Below are 23,159 nucleotides of genomic sequence, written 5' to 3'. Positions count from 1 at the left end.
GCTTATTTCGCTCAACAGGATGTTTGCGAGACTCAGCCAGAGTGAGGTGGGTAGTTGTCAATCATTCCTTCTCATTCGCTGTGTAGTATCACTGTCTACTCGTAAACATGCCCTAATGTATTTATCCACCACAGTGCACATGTTCTTTGGGTTGTTTTCCAGTGGGACTGTTAAGAATAACGCTACCAGAAACAATCTTGTACATGTCTTTTGCACACTGCAGTTCTAGGAAGCACAAAATTTTTCTGAAGTGGTTGGTTGTACACCTGACAGTCCCATGAGGCATCTATGAAAATTCCAGTCACTCCACATCCTCGCCACAATCGATACGCCTCTCATTTTAATGGTAGCCACTCTGGTAGGTGTAATGGAGCGGCATCACGTTTTAGGCTGCAATTTCCTGATGACTAGTGAAGTTGAACAACTCTTCACACGTTCATCAGCCACTGGATAGTCTCTTTCGTGGAGTCCAACTTCAAGTGTTCTTCCTATTTTTTCTAAGAGGTTTTCTTTTTTTTTCTTGGTATAGGGGTCCTTTATATATTCAAGAAACAACTCCTGAGTCAGATATATGTACTGCAAATATAGATTGCCATTATGTGGCTTGTCTTTCACTTTCTTTATGGTATCTTTTAATGAACAGAATTTCTTGTTTTAATGAAATCCCACTTATCACGTGTTTTCTTCACATTGAGTGATTTTTCTGTCCTGTTTAAGAAATCTCTACCCATCCCAAGGTCATAAAGATATTCTCCTGTGTTTTCTTCTGAAAGCTTTCTTCTAACCTTTCACATTTAGATCTACAATGCTTTGGGAATTGATTTTTATGGAGGGTGACAGCAGAGGCTAAGATTCATTTTTTTCCCATATTGCTATCCAGTTGACCTAACACTATTTATTGAAGAGACCATCTTTTCTCCACTGCACTGCAGTGTCAGCTTTGTCATAAATCAAGTGACAATACATATGTGGGACTATTTCTGGACTCTATTTTGTTCCATTGGTTTATTTGCCTCTCCTTGTGCCAACACCCCACTGCAGCTTTATGGTAAGTCTTGATAACTGATAATGTGAGTCCTTAAGCCTTTTGTTCGCCCAAATTGCCTTGACTCTCTTCTTGGCTCTGGGAATTGCCATATAAACCTCAGAATCAGCTTAAGTGACAAACAAAAACAAAACAAAAAACTGGCTGGGGACTCTAAATGGGTTTGCTCAGATCAATTTTGAGAGAACTGACATCTTTATGGCATTGAGTCTTCCAATCTCTAATTATGGCATATCCCTCTATTATGCATTCCTTAATTTCTCTAAATAAGGTTTTATAGTTTCGAGTGCAGAGGTTAATGAATCTTGCATTTGACTTGTTCCTACATGGTTTATATTTTTTAATGCTATTATAAACAGTACCTTTAAATTTTTTTATTTGATACTTCTTTGTTGTCCAGCTTTCAAAACCTTGTGAGAGAAACTACCAGGTTGCTGCCCCTAACCCATTGGTGCATAGATTATGCTTTATTAACAATTCACATGGTAATAACTGGGTATCTTAGTAGACTTGGTCAGTGATGTGGGATTGCTATAACTAATATTTATTTAGATCTCAAGGTCTCTGGTTTCACTTGTTCAATCCATCATCCAAATGGATCTTTCTTTACAATTAGTATATTTGAAAGTCAGGCTGCTAACAGAGCTTCCTTTCCTATCCCATGGAGAAAAAGAGTCTGGACTAAATGACGACAGAGATCCCTTCCAGTGATAATCAGTCTTGTGAGTGTATACATAGCCAAAAAACTTCAAATAACTACTTTGTCAAGTTCGGAGACAGTTTCAAGATATTTAAGAGTACTAGTTTAAACATTCAACTTAATACTCTCTAAAATACACTGTTAAGCAAAAAAAAAGAGAAAGCACAGTAAAGAGGGCATATTATACTACAATTCATGTTAAAAATAAAAAGGGGGAGAGGTACACTGGGATGTGTGTGTGCGCGCGCGCGTGTGTGTGTGTGTGTGTGTGTGTGTATCCTTGTATATGTGTAGAATCTCTCTGGAAGCACACGTTACAAACTGTTCAAAGTGGGTGCCTCTGGGAGGAAATGGGAAACTGCATGTCAGAAGTAGGAGAAAGCTCCAATTTTCATTCATCACTTTCTTGAATAATTTGAGTGTTCACGATGTGATATACTACTTTAAATTTATATTTAAAATTTTTTCAAAAACAAATATTCTATTCTATTAATTCCTATAAATCACTGGACTATCCCAAAGTGTCAACAGTTTAGCCTAACACTATCAACCAAACTGTTTCTTCCATAAAATAAGTCACAAAAAAATACTTTGTCATATGACATATTCAGTTTTCCATCCAAGAAAACATGGTTATGTACACGTTGCACAGCTAGTGTCAGACCAGTAGTTAACACAGAAAAAAGAAAATGTGCTAAGGCAACATATATTCCAGATCTTTCAGGTCAGTCCCCATTCCAAATACTCCTTGTTGTCATACTAAGTATCAGTCCATGCATCAGATTAACCTATCACATTTCTCCAGAATTGGAGACAAAGTCAGAAGCTATTACCTCCTAAAATGGAATTAAACATAATTACCGTGTTTCCCCCAAAATAACACCTAACCGGAAAATAAGCCATAGCATGATTTTTCAGGATGCTCGTAATATAAAATAAGCCCTAATGCGTCTTTTGGAGCAAAAATTAATGTAAGATCCGGTCTTATTTTTGGGGAAATACGGTAGGGCTTATTTTATATTACGAGCATCCTGAAAAACCATGCTAGGGCTTATTTTCTGGTTAGGTCTTATTTTCGGGAAAACACGGTAACATAAAACGCAAGAGATTATCTGCCTGCAGAAGAAATCACCTCTATGAAACTGTATAAATGTGTCACTGTTAAAACTGTGTTGTACTTCAAAAGCACTCCTCCTAAGCCTCTTCAGGAAGACGGGTGGTAGGTGTAAATACCCCAGCTTCTTTAAAAAGTGAATTAGAGATTTAAAACAATTATCTAAGTTCCATTTGAACCTAAATAAAATAACCCAGAAGGCCAGTGAGCTACCACTCCTCTGGGATTTCAGGAACAGAAGTAACAGGAGATGCAGGTGGGAAGAACCTTGAGTCTCTGATGTCAGAAGAAACTTCAAGATGATGAGAGCTGCCATTGCTAAGGGAATTACAGAAAAGAGTTGACACAGTTGTTGGAGATTGCCTAGCAACCCAAATCTTTATGTCTCTTCTCCCTTGTTTATCAGAACCTCAATCCTATTCAAGGCTCCACTGCTCAGAGAACATGATCCCATCCTCGGTTTCAGTTCAGGGACATATGTAACCTGAATAGATCATGCCAATCATGGCAAGTCCATTCTTCCATGATTTTTGGTATAACATGGATGTGATGCAATCCTAGCCTATTTCTATTTTGAGCCAAAGTCTATTGGGAAGCTTGCAGGAGGTGTTTCCTTTCTCTTAGAAAACAAGTAACTAGAAATACTAATTCAAAAAGATATATATGGACACCTGTGTTTATTGTGGCATTATTTACAACAGCCAAGAAATGGAAACAATCTAAGTGTCCATCATTGGAAGAATGAATAAAGAAGATGTGGTACATATATGTAATGGAATACTACTCAGCCATAAAAAAGAAAGAAATCTTGCCATTTGTGACATGTTGGACCTTGAGGGAATTATGCTCAGACAGAAAAAGACAAATACTATACAAATACTACATGATTTCACTTACACGTGGAATCTAAAAACCAAAATCCAGAGATACAGAAAACAGAACAGTAGTTGCTAGAAGGCAGGGGCGGGGAGTGGAGGGGGACAGGCGGGGGGACAAAACAGGTGAAGGGGGTCAAGAAATATAAACTTCCCATTATAAAATAAATAAGTCATGGACAGGTAATGTACAGCATAGTGAGTATAGGCATTAACACTGTACTGTATACTTGAAAGTTGCCAAGAGAGTAAATCCTGAACGTTTTCATCACAAGAAAAATAAAATTATAACTTTGTATAATGATGGATGGTAACTAGACTTGTGGTGATCATTTCACAGTATATACAATTATGAAATCATTATGTTGTACACCAGAAACCAATATAATGTTATGTATCAATTATACCTCAATTAAAAAGAAGAAAACAAGTAACAGGAAAAAATCAACAGAAAAACTATTAACAACAATCAGAGAATTAAGAAAATGTTTATAATATTAAAAGCAGACATCAGATATCAACAGCTTCCATATAAATAATAATCAAAAAGCATGGTGGAATGAAAAACTAAATTTAAAACAACCAAAAACACAAACCACCCCTAAAAAATTAAACCAGAAATATATACAACTTATTTGAAGAAAACACTCTGAAAGGCCTGAAAGATGGCTTGAACAAACGGAAAACATTTCATGTTCTTGGATAGGAAAATGCACCACTGTAAAGAATTTCAAGATTTAAAATAATTCCAATTTAAAAACAACAGTTGTTTCTCCCCTTTTGGGAAATAGATTAGCTGATTCTAGAGTTCACTAAATAAATAAATAAACTCTTAAAAAAGAAGTACGACAGAAAACTAAACCTATCATGTAATAAAACTATAACAAAGCCTCAAAAGTAATGGTACTAGCACAAGTAGACAGAGACCAATGGAACACGTTACAAAGTCCAGAAATAGACTCAAACATATATGGAAATATACAATAAATCTCACCATCTCAAAATTTGTGAAGAAAAGATGGACAATTCAGTGGAAAAAAAAAAAATGTAGTCAGTCACAAAAATATGGTAGCCAAGTAGGGAAAAAGTTAAATTCATACTCTTCACCAAATTAACTTGCAAATGGATCAAATACTTAACAGTTAAAAATAAAATCATGAAAGTAAAAAGAGCACAGGATAATTTTTTTATAACCTTGGTTCACGGTAATTATATCAAACTACATAAAACTCTACTAAGAAACAACTGAGACTATCTTCATATATTGGAATAGGATACAAAATACATATTGAAATATATATTGGAATAGGATACAGATTGGAATAGGATACAAAAGTTTAATAACACTGTTTTAGGGAAGACTATATGGAAACAAGGCATGCACATAAATTGCTAGAACAAGTCTAAACCGGTTCTGTGAAATTTATAAGTGCATATACCTTTTGACCCAGCCATCCTACTTCTAAGAACTAATCTAGAGATAGACTTTCATACATATGGAATCCCTTATGTATAAGGTTATTCACCACATTTTTGTAATAGAAAAAATATATGTATTATTTATATGTGTGTAACGTAATAGACTGGTAACAACATGCATAACTCTTAATGGGAGACTAGTTAAATAAATGATGGTATGTACATACAGTGAAATATTATAGTAAGGCTATAAAAACTAATGACAAAACCCTATGTGCTGGTTTGGGAAGATCTCCAAGATATCTTTAGATAACAAAAGAATACTATAGAGTATTATGTATAATATGCTACCATTTGTATAAAAGATGGAGGGAAATAAGAAAATATATTCATACTTGCTAGTACATACTTAAGAGAACCTTGGAAGGGTATGCCAAAAATTAAGTGATATTTATGTCAAGGTATGAGGGACATAATAGGAGGGAGGCTTTTCCCTGAATACCGTTACATGCTTTTAAGATTTCTTAGCTATCTGAACATATTACTTGTGCAAAATATACCATCCTTCCTCTCCTGCTGTTATTCGGAGTGTGTCTGAGAGGAGTCAGTCTGAAGATACAGATAACACTCTGAGAAAGGCAAAATGCACAGACAGTGAGAACCTGGATCCATAACGACATCATTGGGCTGTAGAATTAACCATCCCTCTCAATTCCCTAACCTGAAACTTTGTATATGAAGGTATCTTTACTTATTTAAGCCATTTTGAGTATGGTTATCTGTTACGTGCAGGTAAGGGCATCCTAACTGCTACACTAGTGTAATTGCTAAACCAGGCACCTACTTCGTTGGGTAGAGTGCGTAAGAACAATAAGCACCTCTTTTTCAGACCCTGTACGTGGTTTACTTAGTCCTCCTCCTCTCACTGCTGCAGACACAATCTTATAGTCTTTCTATACCTACCCTTTTACATTTAATTTCTCGTGTTGGGCGGGGGTTGGGGTTTGTTTTTGCTTGTTTCCCCTAACTGACTAAACTCTTTCAGAACATGCATTATGAAAGATGAACAAATATCACCAAGGTCACCTCTCAGTTCACCTCATATGCCTCTATTAATTCTTGATTCTAATCTTTGCTGACTAAGAAGGTAGCCAGACTGTACCAAAGTTACTTAAAATAATCAGTGAAGCAGAGACAAAACTATTGCACTAAGTCCCATTTTGTTTCCCTCTTCATGAACACAAAGACTACATTTCCCAGCCTCCTTTGCAGTTTAGGTTAAAGCCATGTGACTGGTTATGGCCAATGGGCTGTATGTATGAAAATTCCAGGCCACAGCATATAAGAGGGGTGTGAGTTCTCCACACCCTCTCACTTCTCCTGTTATTGCGTGTTTCCCCAAAAATAAGACCTAGCCAGACAATCAGCTCTAATGCGTCTTTTGGAGCAAAAGCTTAATATAAGACCCAGTCTTATATCATATTATATTATATTTATATTACATAAGACCCGGTCTTATAGTAAATTAAGACCGGGTCTTATATTAACTTTTGCTCCAAAAGACGCATTAGAGGTGATTGTCTGGCTAGGTCTTATTTTCAGGAAAACACGGTACTAGTGAACATGTAGGCCTTGTATCAAAACAGCACAACCATAGATGAAAACAATCTAAATCTATGAGTCACCTTTTGAAGGTTGCTATCCTAGAGCACCACCAAACATATATGAGGCAGGCAAAAAAAACAAAAAAAAAAAAAACAAAAAACTTTCATGGGATAAACTCCTGAGAGTCCCAGTTTTGTTCCATTACCAAGAGCCCAGCCTATCACATCTTGACTCAGTCAACCCTTCAATCAACAAAAACTTACTGAGTGCCTACTACATACCCAAGTCTATGCTACATGTAATGAAAGATACAGAAAACAATGTAAATATTTTTATTCATTGAGCAAATATCTATCAAGCACTGTGCTAGGCTTTGGTCCCTAGTTAATCAGCTCCCCACTGACATTCTCTAAGCACAATATGTAGCACTTTTCTGCTGAATTTACTAATTTGTATGATTTTTTAATTCATGTCTGCCTCTCTCACTGAACTCAAATTCATAGCTCAAATGCACAAACTATGTGTTTCTTGTTTTTTGTGTGTGTTTCTGCTACCATATTCCCAGTACTAGTGCTTGGTACATAATACGTAGGCACTCAATAAATATCTACTTAATGAAAGAAGGTTCCCATTTACCACAATATTTTTGCCTCCTTAACTATTTTTATTAAGCTAGCAGGGAATTTTAATATTCTTGACTGTACTTAATATCATCACCTTGATTCAACTAACCTTGGGCTCACCGAAATAGAGAGAAAAGCAAAGCTTTACTGATTTCAGCACATTCTTTCCCTGTTAGAAAACCCAGGAAGTGAGTGTATTTCTAGGACATAAGTACGAGGGATAAATAACTATGGCTTATCCATTGTCTCACAAGAGCAGGCCAGTGACGCAGGTGTATATTCCTTAGCAATTTCCTACTTCTAGAGGAGTAGGTTAGTCATGTGCTAATAACTTTAAGCAACATAAAGTATAAATCAATGATTCTTTAGGAAATCTCATTACCATCAGCTAGAAATCATGCTTTTTAAACACCAAACTTTAAATTGCAATAAAACATTGAATGTTTTAAAATGGGGAAACGGGAGTACTTTTGATACAATATTTAATGTAAATTTTTTTTGCCCACCTTGGCTTCCAATATAGTGATATGAACTACAAATTAGAAGTATCACTCTTTTTTTAACAGCTCAAAGAAAAAATACATACCTGAAATTAAATTTAAATGAAATGTTTACATTTCATTATCGTCTATTCTTTTGATTTTAGTAATTGGTCTGCTTGTTAATATACCATTCCTGACACACACCCACCATCTTAACCTCTAAATAACTTCCTATTTCCTATAATCCTCGGTATAGTTGGTAGTGTAAAGATTAAAGATTAGCCAATTAGCCACCCACTAGAGCCTGCTTAGTCACATAATCTTTGAAATGGTCACAGAGCAGTGGAGTGTGCAGTGATTATTTTTTCTCTTTACAGACAAAGATTTAACTAATTGTGAGACTTAGCAATGCTCTCAAATATAGAGCCACAGGGTTTTCAATCAGAAGCTCTGTCATTGCTTTATAAGGCACGGCTTATCTTCTTCTAAGAGACATTGTTACACAGAGACTTCTTTAACAAGTTTCCAAATGCCCTAAATTAGTCAACCATTGCTTATTTAGACCAAAGCCTCACATCAAGGCTTTCTGCTTTAGAATAATGATCAGTAATCCTTAAGGTAAAACTAAGATTCCATCACATGACAGCTACACATTCAATGAATGTGACTGCCACATTAATGTCTGTTTAAAGGAAAAGCTAATCCAAACTGAAGTCTGACAACACTCTTCTCTCCTTAATAAGGCCACATATGAGGAGGAAGAGAAAAGAGGAGCAAAGGGAGGGGCAGAAGCACTCCTGGGAATGAGCGATGGGGAAAAGACCCGTGGGGAAGAGAGGAGACCACAGGTTTGGGTGGAAGTGAGCCAGGAGAAGGACTACGCAAAGGAAAACAGGAAAGAAAGAGGTAAGGGCTCCGGGTGGACAGCGAATCAACAGGTTCCAAGTGAGTCCTGGTCAGATAACCTGATCTGTGGGATTGCTGCCCACTATCATGGGCTTTGACCCCAGCTCTCCAACAGTAAATGTGTTGTGACAATCTAGCATTAACGACAAATGTGCCATAGGGAGCACATCTACAGCAATGCTCTTTTTAAGAGCTAATAAGGCTTTTGGCCAATGGGTTTCTGTAGGTCATGACCTAAAGGAAAGACAGATGCCACCACCCCACTGTCCTCAAGTGACAAGTCAACCCATGTGGATATCAAGAATTACAAAAGCAACCAAAAATGTTGGAGGGATCCAGAGATTCGAGAAAACGAAAATGTTGGAGAAGCCCAGAACTAGGAACTGACTGAGCAAGATGGAGGAAATCTTTGAGTCACTGGAGATACCAGACTAACCGACCGGCAGAGAAGGAAATGAGGTTTCTCCAAAGATGGAGCTAAAAGATCCCTGACAGTTGGCATTAGAAATGACGAGACAATCTGATAATCTGGAGGCAAGAGGGCAACGTTAAACTGAGCCCAAACTGGTCACTGTGTACAACTGGATTTAGATCTTCAGAAGGCCAAGTCCAAGCAGAAAAATTACTAGGGTACAAAAAGTTAGGAATGGAAGGGGAGGCCTCAACTGAGGGGATTAGGCATTTAAAAAAGGCAAAAATAACACTGACATAGGCAGGTGAGTAAAATCAAAGACCAGAAACTCTGACGCCAAATCTAACCTACTTCCAGCAACCTACTTTGACTTGAATTCATTCATTCACTCATCTATGAACTTAAACTGCCTGCCTCCGGTAAGTCTACCATGGAGGACCCAGCTATCCTCCCTGATGAGCTGAGTCAATACTCTCTGGGAGACCATTTCACAGCCCTTGAACAGACTTCCCAGGGATTTCTCTACACGGTATTTGAGAATGGTTCTATCTAGTATGCACTTTCTTATTGATCAGATTCTGCTGGAATGACTACAGGATTTGCATTTTTTGGACAGTGATGGACAACGTGTGTCCCCACAGAAATTCATATGTTGAAGTCCTAACCCCGATACCTCAAAATGTAACAATATTTGGAGATAGGTTCTTTAAAGAGGCAATTAAATGAAAATGAGGTGATTAGAATGGGCCCTAATCCATATGACGAGTATCTTTATAAGAAGAGGGAATTTGAACCCAGACACATCCAGAGAAATAACCATGTGAAGACACAGAGAGAAGACGGCCATCTATAAGCCACAGAAAGAGGCTGAGAGTAGATCTTTCCATCACAGCCCTCAGAAAGAACCAACCGTTCTGATGGCACCTTGATCTTGGCTTTCTGGCCTTCACAACTGAGAGAGAACACATTTCTGTTGTTTAAGTGCCCACAGTCTGTGGTACTTTGTTACAGCAGCCCTAGCAAACTATTGCAGGCAGGTATATGTAGATTGTGGGGGCAAAGCCCCAGAAAGTAGTTTCCAGGCTCTCAGCCTCACATAGACAGGTGCCTGGCTCAGGTCGTAAATGGCCATCAACTGTGATTGGATGGCCATCAGCTGTGGCTAGTTGGCCGTCAGCTGTAACCAGTGAGCCATTGGCCACTAATATAACTGCTGTGGCTACGCTAGCAGAGAGAAGAGAGAAAAGAATGGGGGCTAGCAAGAAGATGGCGGCTGGGCTGGCAAGCGTGGATGGCGGTTTGCGGACAGTGTGGATCCAGCCTCCAGTGAGAGTATAGTGCCGCCAGAGAGAATATAGTGGTATGACTCCCCCATCTATGGCTCCGTGGGTGTTCCTTTTTGGCCTCACCATATCCTGCGTTCTTGTATGGGGAGCGGGAGCAGAGACCCCGCCGGACCCCCTGCATGACATAGATATATTCCTGTTAGGGTGGGTACAGTGGGTCTAAAGAAATCCTAGACCAAGAATTCACCTTCCAGGCCACCTCCCGTTCTTTTTCCTCTTTTCACCTGCAATGATTTACTTTCTTCATGGTGATTAGTACGTAGCGTCTTACTCTTGGCCAGACTCCACACAACCTGGCCTAGATCATCGCTGTCTGTGTCATGTCCGTTTTACCTTCTTCATCGCTCTGCAGGACTCACTTCTACTCTACGATGCTTATATGCTTTTAAACGGAATTCTTCTGGAAGCTTATTAGGAACTAGTCTAGACTTCTGTTCCTGTACAGAAGAGACACAACAATATATATGCTTCCCTCAGTTTCATCTTGAGAGCATGTAAATAAGCCTGGATGGCTTCCTGCATTACTTCACACCCTCAGGACTTTAGTTACCCTTCCTTCAGTTTCTCCTCAGTCTGGTCTCTCTGTACCCGCGCTACCCCAGCTGTTCCCCTTGAGGCCCACCACGTGCACAGCCTTAAACACAGGAGGAGGAGGCAGTCCAATTGGTAGGACTTCAGAGGTGTCGGAAGGCCTCCACCCCAAACACCTCTGCCACCAACCTGCCTCATTCTCTATCATTCTCCCAACAATTAAAATACTTGGAGCTCAAGGAGGCTTCTGCTAAAATACCTCCAGAAGATAAGTCATTGCCAGTCATGGATTCCATGGCAAGAATGAACATGTGACTGTTTACTAATAAGACAACAAGTGGCAAGCCAGGCACTGAGGAAAGGGGACACAAGACAAGATGTGGAAGGGGAGAAAGAGAGGGCAGAGGTCCAGGTGCAAAACGTGGAACCGGAAGCCAGGACCCTCTCGAGCACTCAGGGGGTGGGACAGGAAGTTACAGGAGGTCTCCTGGAAACAAAGGAGGCAGCATGAACTCCCTCTACCCTGACGGTGGCACAAGTTCCAGGAATAACAGCTTATGTTTATAAAGGTTTTAGAGCTTACAAAGCCCTTCACATAAGTCACCTCATCTGGTCCAAACAACAAAAAATTTTTGAAGCCCAGATGACCGAGCGACTGGTAAGCAACAGAGCTGAGTCCATATAACTTCTGGTCCAGCTTTGAACGGTGCAGTGGTTAAGAGGCCACATCTAAAGACACATAGACCTAGAGGAAATCCAAACTGAGATGAATTAGTTCTAGAATCTCTACAAGTTACTTGACCATTCTGAGCCTCAGTTTCTCTTCTGTAAAATGAGATGTTATAAAGATCTCCTGAGCAAAGGCCCATGAAGAGCTTAGCATAGTGCCTGGCGCATAGAAAACACACAGCACATGGAAGCCATGAGCTCTCATTGCTGGTACACCGTGACAGGGAGCAGTGGTTCTAACCTGCCACCTGTTAGAATCAGCTGAGGCGTGTCCCCCAGCGTTGCTCCTACCCAGGCTCTCACCAGACTAATTCAGACTCTGCAAGTATATGGTCAAGACACTTGTATTTCTTTTCTCTCTCTTCTCTCTTCCTTCTTTTTTTAATTTTTCATAAGCCTCTTGTGTCATTCTGATACAAAGTGCTGCAAATAAGAACAAATGATATAAAGCAGTATTTCTCAAACTTCAAGGTACATTCAAATCACCTGAGGATCTTGTTAAAATGCAGATTTGGATTCTGTAAGGCTGGGTTGGGGTCTGAGCTTCTGCATGTGTAACATGCTTTGGGATGACCCAGACACTGCTCATATACAGGCCGCATTTTAAATAGTGAGGATACCACAGGAGAAAAGAGGGGTGACAAGCGAGAGGAGGCCAAAACAACCCCCAAATCACAAAGATCTAATGAATACATTGGCCCCTTCTGCATCATTGAAGAGCAATAAGCAGGGCCTGACACATAGCAGACTCTTTTTGAACGGTAACTATCATGATTGTTATAACGACCACCTCCACCACCACAAGCTACAAGTATTTAGATGTTTTCTCCCCCTCTGACCATCACCTCTGTGGGGACAGAGCCCCAGAAAGCAGTTTCCAGGCTCTCGGCCTCACATAGACAGGTGCTGGCTCAGGTAGTAAATGGCTGTCAACTGTGATTGCATGGCCGTCAGCTGTGGCTAGTTGGCCGTCAGCTGTAACCAGTGAGCCATTGGCCACTAATATAACTGCCGTGGCTACGCTAGCAGAAAAGAAAAAGTGGGGGCTAGCAAGAAGATGGTGGCTGAGCTAGCAAGAGCGGATTGCAGAGAGGCGGATGCCGCCAGCAAGAATATAGTGATATGACTCCCCTACTTATGGCTCCGTGGGTGTTCCTTTTTGGCCTCACCATATCCTGCGTTCTTGTGTGGGGAGCGGGAGCAGAGACCCCGCAGGCTGCCCCGCACAACAAATGGTGCAGAGAGCAGGGTCTCCCGCACAACCTCTCTACCTGCCCGCTACTCCCCCATGAAACTTGCTCCCAGACCTGCTGACTATGCCTTTCTCTAATTTCTGGACTGAAAAAACCTCTTCCTTCAGTACAAAGGCCCTTCTTGACAGACGGTACTCCCTTTTCCCCTTGGATCCCCTTGTTCCTGTTTGATTTCACCAGCCCTGAATTCACCGCCTTCATCCACTCACTTCACTCCCGTATCCATAGGACCGCTTACACCAGAAAACTGCCAGGCACCTCACTGAATCCACGGCCCACTGCAGGCTTCAGCACTGTTTACACATCCTGCCCAGGACACAACTCCTCCCTCACAGACTCCTTGGTTTTATTTCTCCACAGAAACGACAGTAAGATTTCATCTAGCTTCCTGTAGTTCATAATCTCTTTCTGCAAACCTTAGGTCACATGCTCCTGAGAAGACTGGGACCAACAGCAAACTGTTTCACCCTCTTCAGCTTGCCCCAGGGCAGTGGTCTACAACCCTGGCTGCAGAATCACCTGGGACCACCGCTCCCCAGTGAATTATCTGAGGCTGGGCCTGATCATGTGTGGCCAAGGATCAAAACCATTGCCCCTGGGAAGCCCTATTACAGCTCATTAGGATCTAGGCAAGCGCAAACTGCCTCTCCAGGATGACAGCATCATCCCCGGTGAGGAAGACTGGGGAAAGGGAGTTTCTATCCTAAGCTCACTTCCTGCTGTGATTGTTCCCACAAGGACCTTGAGGGAGTTCTGGCAGCAGGGGCGGCCAGACCACTTCTCTGGGTCTTCCAGCAGAGCTGGGTACAGAGCAGCTGTCACCTCCTAAGAGCGCGAATCACTCACTGGCCAAAAACAGGGAGAAGGATCCAACTGCCACATTCCTCTGCCTCCCTGAGCCATAGACTACAGTCTACTGGGCACATTTTCTCAAAGTGCCAATTAAAAAACAACATTTTCCCAGAGAAGTACATAATTTCAGGTGTTTAAAGGCAGCTAACATAGCTGAAAGCTCAACCAAAGAACGCAGAAGAAATTTTCTGACTTCGTCTGTAGTCTACCTAAATATCCTTCTGCTGAGATGCGATTCAGCTGAACATACCAAGTGTACTAAACCTAGAAAATTAAGGAAAACGAAATTGAATGGAAAATGACAGGCAAACACTAGAAATGAACACAATGTATTTTAGTAGTTAAACGAATGAAGCCATTCAGAGTACAGCTGTCCTCTCTGCAGATAAATCTTCAGTCACCACGTAATCCCTGTAAATGAAAACATCGTACCTGATGAGATCTGGTTCTGCACCCTCGTTCTTAAAGGATGCCAGAAGTAGTCTCTCTCGAGTTACAAGATCATCCAATAGGTTCTGTCTTCGGTCTCCTTCGAGCTGTGTTCTGCAGACATCTTGTTAAGGTCCAACAGTGGGAGAATTGCCTCATTTTATCGATCACATTATTACGTGCGCTCTCCAACTCAGCTGTCACTATTACAGATTTAAACCAATCTCATCCAGGAGAGACCTGAACTACCCTTCTGCTCTGACCTTCGACTTCACTGATCCTCAAGGACCTTAACAGAACCATCGCAGGGGGTCTTATAAAACACTGACATAGATCAGAACACAAATTCCTTCATTGAGGAATACAGGAGGGAAATATTATTTTCCTCCCAGTGAGCAAAACTGAAATATCATTCCTGTCCAACAGTGATTCCTTAGGTTTTGAGTTATAAGTGTCAGTGGTCAAGGCTGTTTTCCTCGACTTAATACCCTAAGATACTCTGTTAAAAAGAGAGGGTGGGCGAAAGGTAACTGTATTGCCCTTTCTTCGATGTTAACACCTATTAACACCTGGAATATATTTTGTAAAGTGCTGCTTCATGCAACAGATTCACTCTGAAAGTTGTAACCATCAGTTCATTATTTAATACATGGCATGATCTGTAATTCTGAAGAAAAGTACAAAGAAATAATCATATTTTAATGTGTTAATCTATTAAGCATGCTAGAGTAGGTGTCCAAAGCCTATTAGTCCTATGTTGACCACTATGTATGACCTTAAACCAGTTATTACACTTTTTTGGATCTGTTTCTTTATACATAACATGAGACAAACTCTACCACCTTTCCCTTACACATTATAACAATTTATAAGTTACAGTTAAAAAAAAAAAAAAATCAGGACTAAATCCCAAGTTTTACAGACTTGCTTTCTTGAAGCAAACTACCCAAGTACTTCCAGGTTGTGCGTGGGTGTGCGGGTGTGTGTGTGTGTGTGTGTGTGTGTGTGTTTTAAAAAACAAAATAAAGGAACTGCTGATGTAGAAAACTTCTGCCATAAGGAGAACAAGTGGAGAAAGCTAATGAACATTTTTGAAAGGATATATCTGTCACAGACATAAAAAGTAAACAGAAAACTAAGCCACCTCAACATGTTGAGTTTTATCTGGCTTTTACTTTTTTATTAAATGGCCTTTGTTTTATTGAACCTGAAACGCTGCTGATTCCAAGCCGCCCTGACCACTATTACCTAGTTATAGAAAGACATTACTGAGACTGCTGCTTTGGATTGATAGACATTTTTCTTTTTAAAAGAGGGATACCAAACACTGCATTTAGGCCCCCAAAATTCTAAGAAACTGGCAGAATCAAGTCATTGCATCATCATTCCCTGGGTGGGAAAACTGCAGCCTAGTGAATCTATAACGTTTATTGCTAATTTTGAATAGAAAGAGCTGGCTAGCTGGTAAAATAGTAAATAAACCCATAAAAACATATCCCCAGTAACAGATAGTAGTTAGAAAAATCATAAATCTTCCAAACCAATGTTACCAAGCAGCGTTAGTGGCTTTTAATATTAAAGAAATAATAATAAATGAATTCTGTCAACATTCCAGAATGCTACGGTAGTAAAATTACTACCACTATTTTTCCATTTCCTTCTTGACTACAGTCACTAAGTACCCCATCTTGGAAACCATTAAGTAGTAACTGTAACTAAGAAACAGTGGGCTTAAGTATTTCCTCTGTATTAATAAAAGAGCCAAATATCAGCCTTTTGATCAATGCAACATCAAGAATAAATATTGATGTGTTTCAAATTTGTGGTAAATTGTCAATAAAGCAGAAGGTTTTTCTTCTATCTAAAAAAAAATTCCTCAGAAAACAAAAACAAAAATGACAGAAGCTATAACATAAATTACATACAACAAAATGGGAATTTTAAATTATGGAAACAATTATATCACAATACTAACTAGCCTTGTCTTACTTCCTATATTCAACCTACTCTGGCAACCTATGGTTTTTTCAGTATCCAACCACCCAAACAAATGTAAGCTGAACTATAATCCAATAATACAATTAAGCACAGATTTAACTGGCTCAAGGATTTAAACATATAAAGTAAAATTACAAAAGTATCATTAGACAAAGATGTAGGAGAACTTTTCAACAATCTTGGAGTAAGAAAAATCTTTCTAATCAAGACTGAAAACGCAGAGGCCATGAAGGAAAAGATAAATCTAGCTATACAAAAATTTTAAATATCTGCAAAATAAAAATTAAAACTGGCAAACTGATAGTGGCAAATGAAAAAAGGCAAAAGACGTAACAGAGCACAGAAAAAAGAAACACTAATAACTCTAATCAATCAAAAAACACTTATTTACATTAGTAAAAGAAATGCAAATTGAAATATGATATCACTCACACCTACCAGATAGGAAACTGGAAGGCAGTTCTGGAAAGAGCCTAGGAATCAGGCACTCTCAGACACTCTTGGCAGGAACCTTCAACAGTTTCAACCAACTGCCAGATTGCCTTTGAAACATCTACCAAAATTTAAAAGACACATTCTTTCAACAGGAATTCCTCCTGCAGATATACGCGTATTCACACACCTATACAAGGTAGAATCAAAAACTACAGTAAACGTTTAAATTTTTAAAAAAATTATTACAGTAAAAAACACATTGCCATTAATCCCCCTCAAAACACTCCCCCTTGCTTTGAACACATTCATCCCATCGTTCTTGCCACTTTCTGAAGCAGTGCTGGAAGTCCTCTTTTGTGAGTGTCTTTAGTTGCGCTGTTGTGGCTGCCTCGATGTCCTGAATTGATTCAAAATGTTTTCCTTTCATGGTCATTTTGACTTTGGGGAGGAGCCAGAAGTCACACAGTGCCAGATCCGGTGAATATGGTGGATGGGGACACACAATAGTGTTTTTGTTTGACAGAAATTGCCGTACCAGAAATGATGCATGACACGGAGCCTTTTGACTGTGATCACAAAGTACAGTGAATGCTGCTGCCAAGTGCCATCCAACGGAAAGGCAGGGCTCTTCAATATGGGAAGTGGCACGTCAAATCTTAGTGACAGTGTGTGACAAGTTTCGAGTTGTTCGGTGCAATCAGTCGAATGTGAGCTACGGTTGAGAGAAGGTGTGTTTTAAAGTGTGCCGTAAATCATCCTCCATCATGACAATGCTCCATGTCACACATCGCTTCTGGTATGGCAATTTCTGTCAAATTAAAACATTACCATGTGTCCTCATCCACCTATGCACCAGATCTGGAACTGTAAGACTACGGGCTCTTCACCAAAGTCAAACTGATTCAGGACATCGAAGCAGCCATGACAGCGCAACTAAACACACTCACGAAAGAGGACTTCAAGAACTGCTTCAGAAAGTGGCAAGAATGGGATAAGTGTGTTTGAAGTGAGGGGGAGTACTTTGAGGGAGATTAATGGCAATGTACCTTTTACTGTAATAAATGTTTTTAAATTTAAACATTCATCATATTGTTTGATCACACCTCGTACAAAGACTTAGGAACAAAGATGCTCACTACAGCATTATTTATAACAGCCACATATTGTAAACATCCTAAAGTTCATTAATGAGGAACTAGAGCATTTATGCAATGGAATGTTTTGCAGCCTAAAAGAGAACAGGGAAGCTCTTTATGTACCAATGATAATGACAATTAACATTTCTGAGCGCTTACTAAATGCTGATATGAATTATTTGATATAGAACAATTTCCAAAATGCAGTGTTAAACCAAAAAAATAATTTTAAAAAGCAGTAGCAGCTAAACAGGGAATCGTAATATGCTCCAACTGCATTAAAAAAAAAATCCAGATGGCCATGGATGTTGGTCTATATGCAGAAAATTCTGGGAGGACATGCAAACAACTGCCTCTAAAGAGAGGGAACTGGGGATTCAGGGTGTAAAGGAAACTTACTTTTCATTGAATATTGTTTTGTATTGTTTGACTCTGCCATATGCCAACTAACAAAAACACAAGTTTCAAAACCATATGTGTAGTACGATCACTTTACAGTCAAAAGATTTTTATATTTTCATATATATGTGTGTGTGTGTGTGTGTATATATATATATATATATATATATATATATATATATATATATATATATATATATAAAAGTCTGGGATGACAGGTACCAACCATCAACATTGTTAAGAATGAAGAATGAGATGGAGCCGGATAGGACGGGGATAAGGAAGAGAGAGCAGTGTCACTGGTAAAAACTAACTATAAGAAGTATATGGGAAGAAAGCACTTTTAGTAATAAAAACAATAAAAAAAGTTTCAAAATTTAGCAGACACTAGTTAGTTACAGATTGAAACAAGTTAAGAATGGACTAACTCAATTAAAGAACATCATTTGCAAGAGCGGTATAACCTGGTGGTTACGTTTTCCAGATTAGCAACTGAAGAACATAATCACAGACCGTTAATGCTAGAAGAGGCCTAAGAGATCCAACTCTCCTGTTCTCCCGACCAGAAACTGGGCCCAGTGTGGCCGAGTAACTCAGGTGGTAAGGGCAGCGCTGGGCTAGAGTCGCGCTCTTTCTGCTCTAAATCATGGCTTCCCCACCACACCGTGCTGGGCTTGACCACCAAGTGTTCCAGGGCTTCTCCACCCTGAAGTTCCCAGGACTGCTCACCTAACCTTGCCACCTCTTGGCTTCTCTTAAAAACAGTAACATTACTGGTCATACTGATTCAGAATATTCCAAGAGACTCCCTGAAAATGTAGGAAAACTAACCAAAAGTCCACTAGGAACACTCCTTTTGTTTTATTTTCAGTCTTTTGAGAGACCAGAGCATAAGGAGATTGGGAGGGCAGAAGGGCAAGGAATAGATTAATGCCCTTCTGCACAGCACACAGACTATATAGGGGTTATTGCAAACAGGAGGTCAGAGAATCATCTCATACTGCGTGTATGTGGACTCATGGTATCTCGGGGCCGTGGGGACAGGGTAAGGAAGGACCAGGAGGAAATAAGGCACAGCCAGTGGCCAGTGCTGGGATCTCCTCTTTCACCAACGTGGTGAATAACTAAGAAAGAAGGTCAGAGAACAGACAAATAAGGACAAGGAAGCTCTACCTACCATAGTACTTTGTCATTAGCTAGAATGATCTTACATGTAATTAATTACAGCCAATTCATGGAGTTGTAAGGCTGTAAATGAAATCAGATCTGGATTTCATAGTACTACTACCAATGTTCTTAAGCCCAGCTTCTTTGCTGTAACCTGGTAAGCACTTTGAACCTAAAATGGTGCTGGACCCATAGAATGCCCCACCCCACGCCAGTTCCTGGATTTTCTCTTTATTTGGTAGAAAGCTTAAGAATTTAGGCAAGTCTTACCTGTAAATTAATTGCTTTGGAGAAGGAAGAAGTTTGTGGATAATTACTTCCTGGTGCCGTAACAAAACTACAGAAGACAGTTTAGACCCCTAGCAGCATTTTTCTGGCTCACATACCATTTCATTTTTTTATTTTTTTTCAGTTAACAAACTCTACTGAATCTGTTTTGTACAGGCCAGGTCCTGACCTTTCTCAAAGCACTGATTATATTTTACAAGGACTATTTTCATACTATCATTGTCTGTGTGTTATGATATAATCTCCGTACGTGACTATAAACTCTGTAAGGAAGGACTACCTATAAATGCTCAATTTTACAATAATGATATTTTTTACAACTTTTACAATAATGATATAATAAGTAGCAGCTAATCCTCAAGGAGGGCTTAATATATGCAAAGCACCTTCTATGCATATAATCCTCACAACAATCCTGTAAGTCAGGTGTACTTTTGTTACCCCTTTTTTTCCACAGATAAGAAAAACGAAGCTCAAAGAGGTTAAGTACCTTGTCCAAGGTTACACAGTAAACGTTGATAACTATCTTTTATTCAACACCCACCATTGTGAGGATCCAATCCTGTGAGGTGCTTTAAATATGTTTTCTTCAACTTTCACAATAACCTCGCACAGTATGACTATTCCTCCTCTACAGAAAATGAAACTAAGGTCGGGGAAGGCTAAACTGCTCTCTGGCCTTGAGGAAGTAGCAGAGCTGGTCTTCAGTCTTCGTTCTGATTTTGTAGCCCATGTTGTTCCCACTGTACCAAGTGTTCAGGCTTTTAGATTCATGGAGCAGAAATATTTCCAAACCAACTGGGGGAGGAGGGAGACTTACATAAAGTTACCAGTTATACATTTTGCCTACGCATAGACATATGGCTATTCAAAAACACCACAACTGACTAAACTACCATCTACTTTTACTACCTACTGAGAAAATAGGGAGATGTTAACACCAAAAACTAGAAAGAACCACATAAAAGAAAATTTCTGCTGACAAACACTATCGTGTCCTTACTTTTGCACATCACAAGGTACCAGTGAAAACTGTCTTGGACCGTTTGAGATCCATTTCACCTCCACTGGACCCACGAAGAGCTATCACTAAAATCTATTCAGTTAGCCTCTCCTCACCGACATTTATTCGGGTTTGTTATAAGGTAATTACTGCATCTATCTATCCACCTACCTCTCTATCTACCTATCTTTTCCCCCAAAATAAAGTGGAGAAAAGTTACAGATTTTTAAAAACGATTTCTACAGAACTTCTGCCAAGACAACAAAATACCTTTTGATACTGAATCCTTTTGTAAAGAGATTTTTTTAAATTCTCTTTAAAATAGCAAAGCTGCTGCCTTTGAAAACCCAAGCTTCACGAAAAGCCAATCCTACGAATAATTTCAGTACTACCTGAAATTTCACACGCAGCCTTCAGTAGCACACACCTTTTCTTACCTGGTGAGGCAATTATAATTCCCATCTCAAAGAAGCACTGTGAGAAGTTAATGTTTTTCAGCAATTTTAAATTCTCTGGCTGCAAGACTCTGGTTTACGAATCGCAAACTAACCGATTCAATAGCACAGAACCTTCATTTTAATTTCACGTTTATTCTTGCCAGGAGAGAAATACTTTTTCAGGAAACAGCAATAACATCTTATGCCTGAACTCCACGAATTTAATTGTTTGGAAGGCATTTTCATAGGACTTATCTTTCTGGCAACTCCTAGTGTTCTTTGGAAAGCTTCACGAATACAGAAAGGCATAAATTTACTCAGTAAAGTACCATAAACTCTCAACTACCCGACACAGTAAGGAAATGTGGTATTCAAATACTCACATTAAAAAAGGCACCTCACATTAATTATGCCTCAAAAAAAAGGATTAAAAAGTCACTCTATTGACGATTTATGGACAAAAATTTTTCTAAGAATTACAACATCATAAAGTATACCTAATAAACCACAGTGAACACTGTTTAATCTTTCTGATGATTAAGAAGGGTTTTGAGGATTTGCACGATAAACAGGATTTGTCTTGGCACTATAGCAGCATGCCAATTAATGGGGAATTCTAGTTGAAGACATGCCAGGTGACAGCTGACTGTATTATTTCTACTAAACTAGAATTCAGCTTTTAAACAACTGGCTGTGGGGCCAGACAGCCTTGCATTTGAATCCTAGCTTTTCCGTTTCCCAGCTGTGGGTTCTGGGACAAGTCAGTTAAGCTCTCAAAGATTCCTCTCCTCAGTGTAAAAACCTCCTCTGTTGGAATGCTGGATTCCCTTTCCAACTCCATCCGTGACTTGGGGTTCAAAGTTCCACCTGGCCTCGATACTTTTTTTGTAAGGAAGGGAGGGAACCACCAAAACAAAATAACAATATGAGGTTATTAAGACTGACAGGTTGCTATCTGATATATCCTAAATCCAGAGGTTAACTGCCATAGAATTATTTAAAATATTTGGGAAGAGGCGTATCAGGGAAAGGGAAGATGTGGGGAATAGAAAGAGAATTAAAAAGAGGGCTTCATAACACAGAAACTACCTCCTTTCCTTTCCATCAAAAGAAATGGTCTCCCTGAAAATACATAGGTTTGGAGTGCCCCCGTGAGGTGGATTATCTGAATTTCATCCTTAGTAGTGGTTGCAGTTCCAGTAGAAACAGACCCCATTGTTTGAAAAAATACATCAGATTTTTAAGAAAGTTGTTATATTCCAGTTGAGTTTTTTATTTCTCCTAGGAAATTATAAATTATCCTCATTAAGGTACTTAAATATTTTCATAATATATTTAATAACTGTTTGGTATTTTTAAACATTTAGTGCTTAATTCAGCAAATTCTGAGATCACCACAAAACCAGTGTGAGATTTCAAAGATGGTCACACTGCAACCATGTAGAAGAAGAAAGTCAATTATTACTGTGGCATGCTTAGTACGCTCTATGATTAATAACTGCCAAAAATTATTAATAGAAGTAAAAGTTCTTAATTTATATCTTTCTTGCCCTATAGGTTTATCACATAAATATTATAAGAGGAATATAATCAGCTTCCTTAATGGAAGTTGGCAGATACACAGTTGTTAATATTGCATCATGTGATGATATTTAGTTACCTTTTTAATATATGCGCTTTAGGTAACAAAATGAGCTTGCATACCCTGACCTCACGGGCAGGCTTTCTAATACTTAGCACTGAAAGTGGAGAAAATAACCCCACTAATCTAAAACTATGTGAAGTCTATATATTGACTTGTTGATTCTGATAAAATAAAAATTCTTTATATAATAGACCAACTGTGCAGTAATAAATGATACCATATGGAGGGTAAAGTTACAAACTAAATGTATCAGAATATTCTAATTATGTTAAAAATAAGGTCCTGGTTGCTTATTGAAATTAAACTTTTATTTGAAACCTTAGTGGGTTA

At 39.2% G+C, this 23,159-nt stretch overlaps 1 protein-coding gene across 3 annotated transcripts in view; it reads right to left on the bottom strand.

The window, feature by feature from the left end:
• The window catches only part of STX8 (syntaxin 8), a 235,765-nt gene that overhangs the window by 201,680 nt on the left and 10,926 nt on the right, over window positions 1-23,159 (bottom strand). For all 3 annotated transcript variants that reach the window (XM_088801921.1, XM_019755240.3, XM_019755238.3), the window contains exon 4: window positions 14,325-14,435. In XM_088801921.1, the coding sequence (XP_088658047.1) occupies window positions 14,325-14,435 (111 nt within the window). The remainder of the gene's footprint in view (window positions 1-14,324; window positions 14,436-23,159) is intronic.

This window comes from Rhinolophus sinicus, chromosome 12 (genome assembly GCF_057876585.1).
Source record: "Rhinolophus sinicus isolate RSI-liver-muscle chromosome 12, RSI-T2T, whole genome shotgun sequence".
Taxonomy (NCBI): Eukaryota; Metazoa; Chordata; class Mammalia; order Chiroptera; family Rhinolophidae; genus Rhinolophus; species Rhinolophus sinicus.
This window is presented reverse-complemented; position numbering and strand designations above follow the sequence as displayed.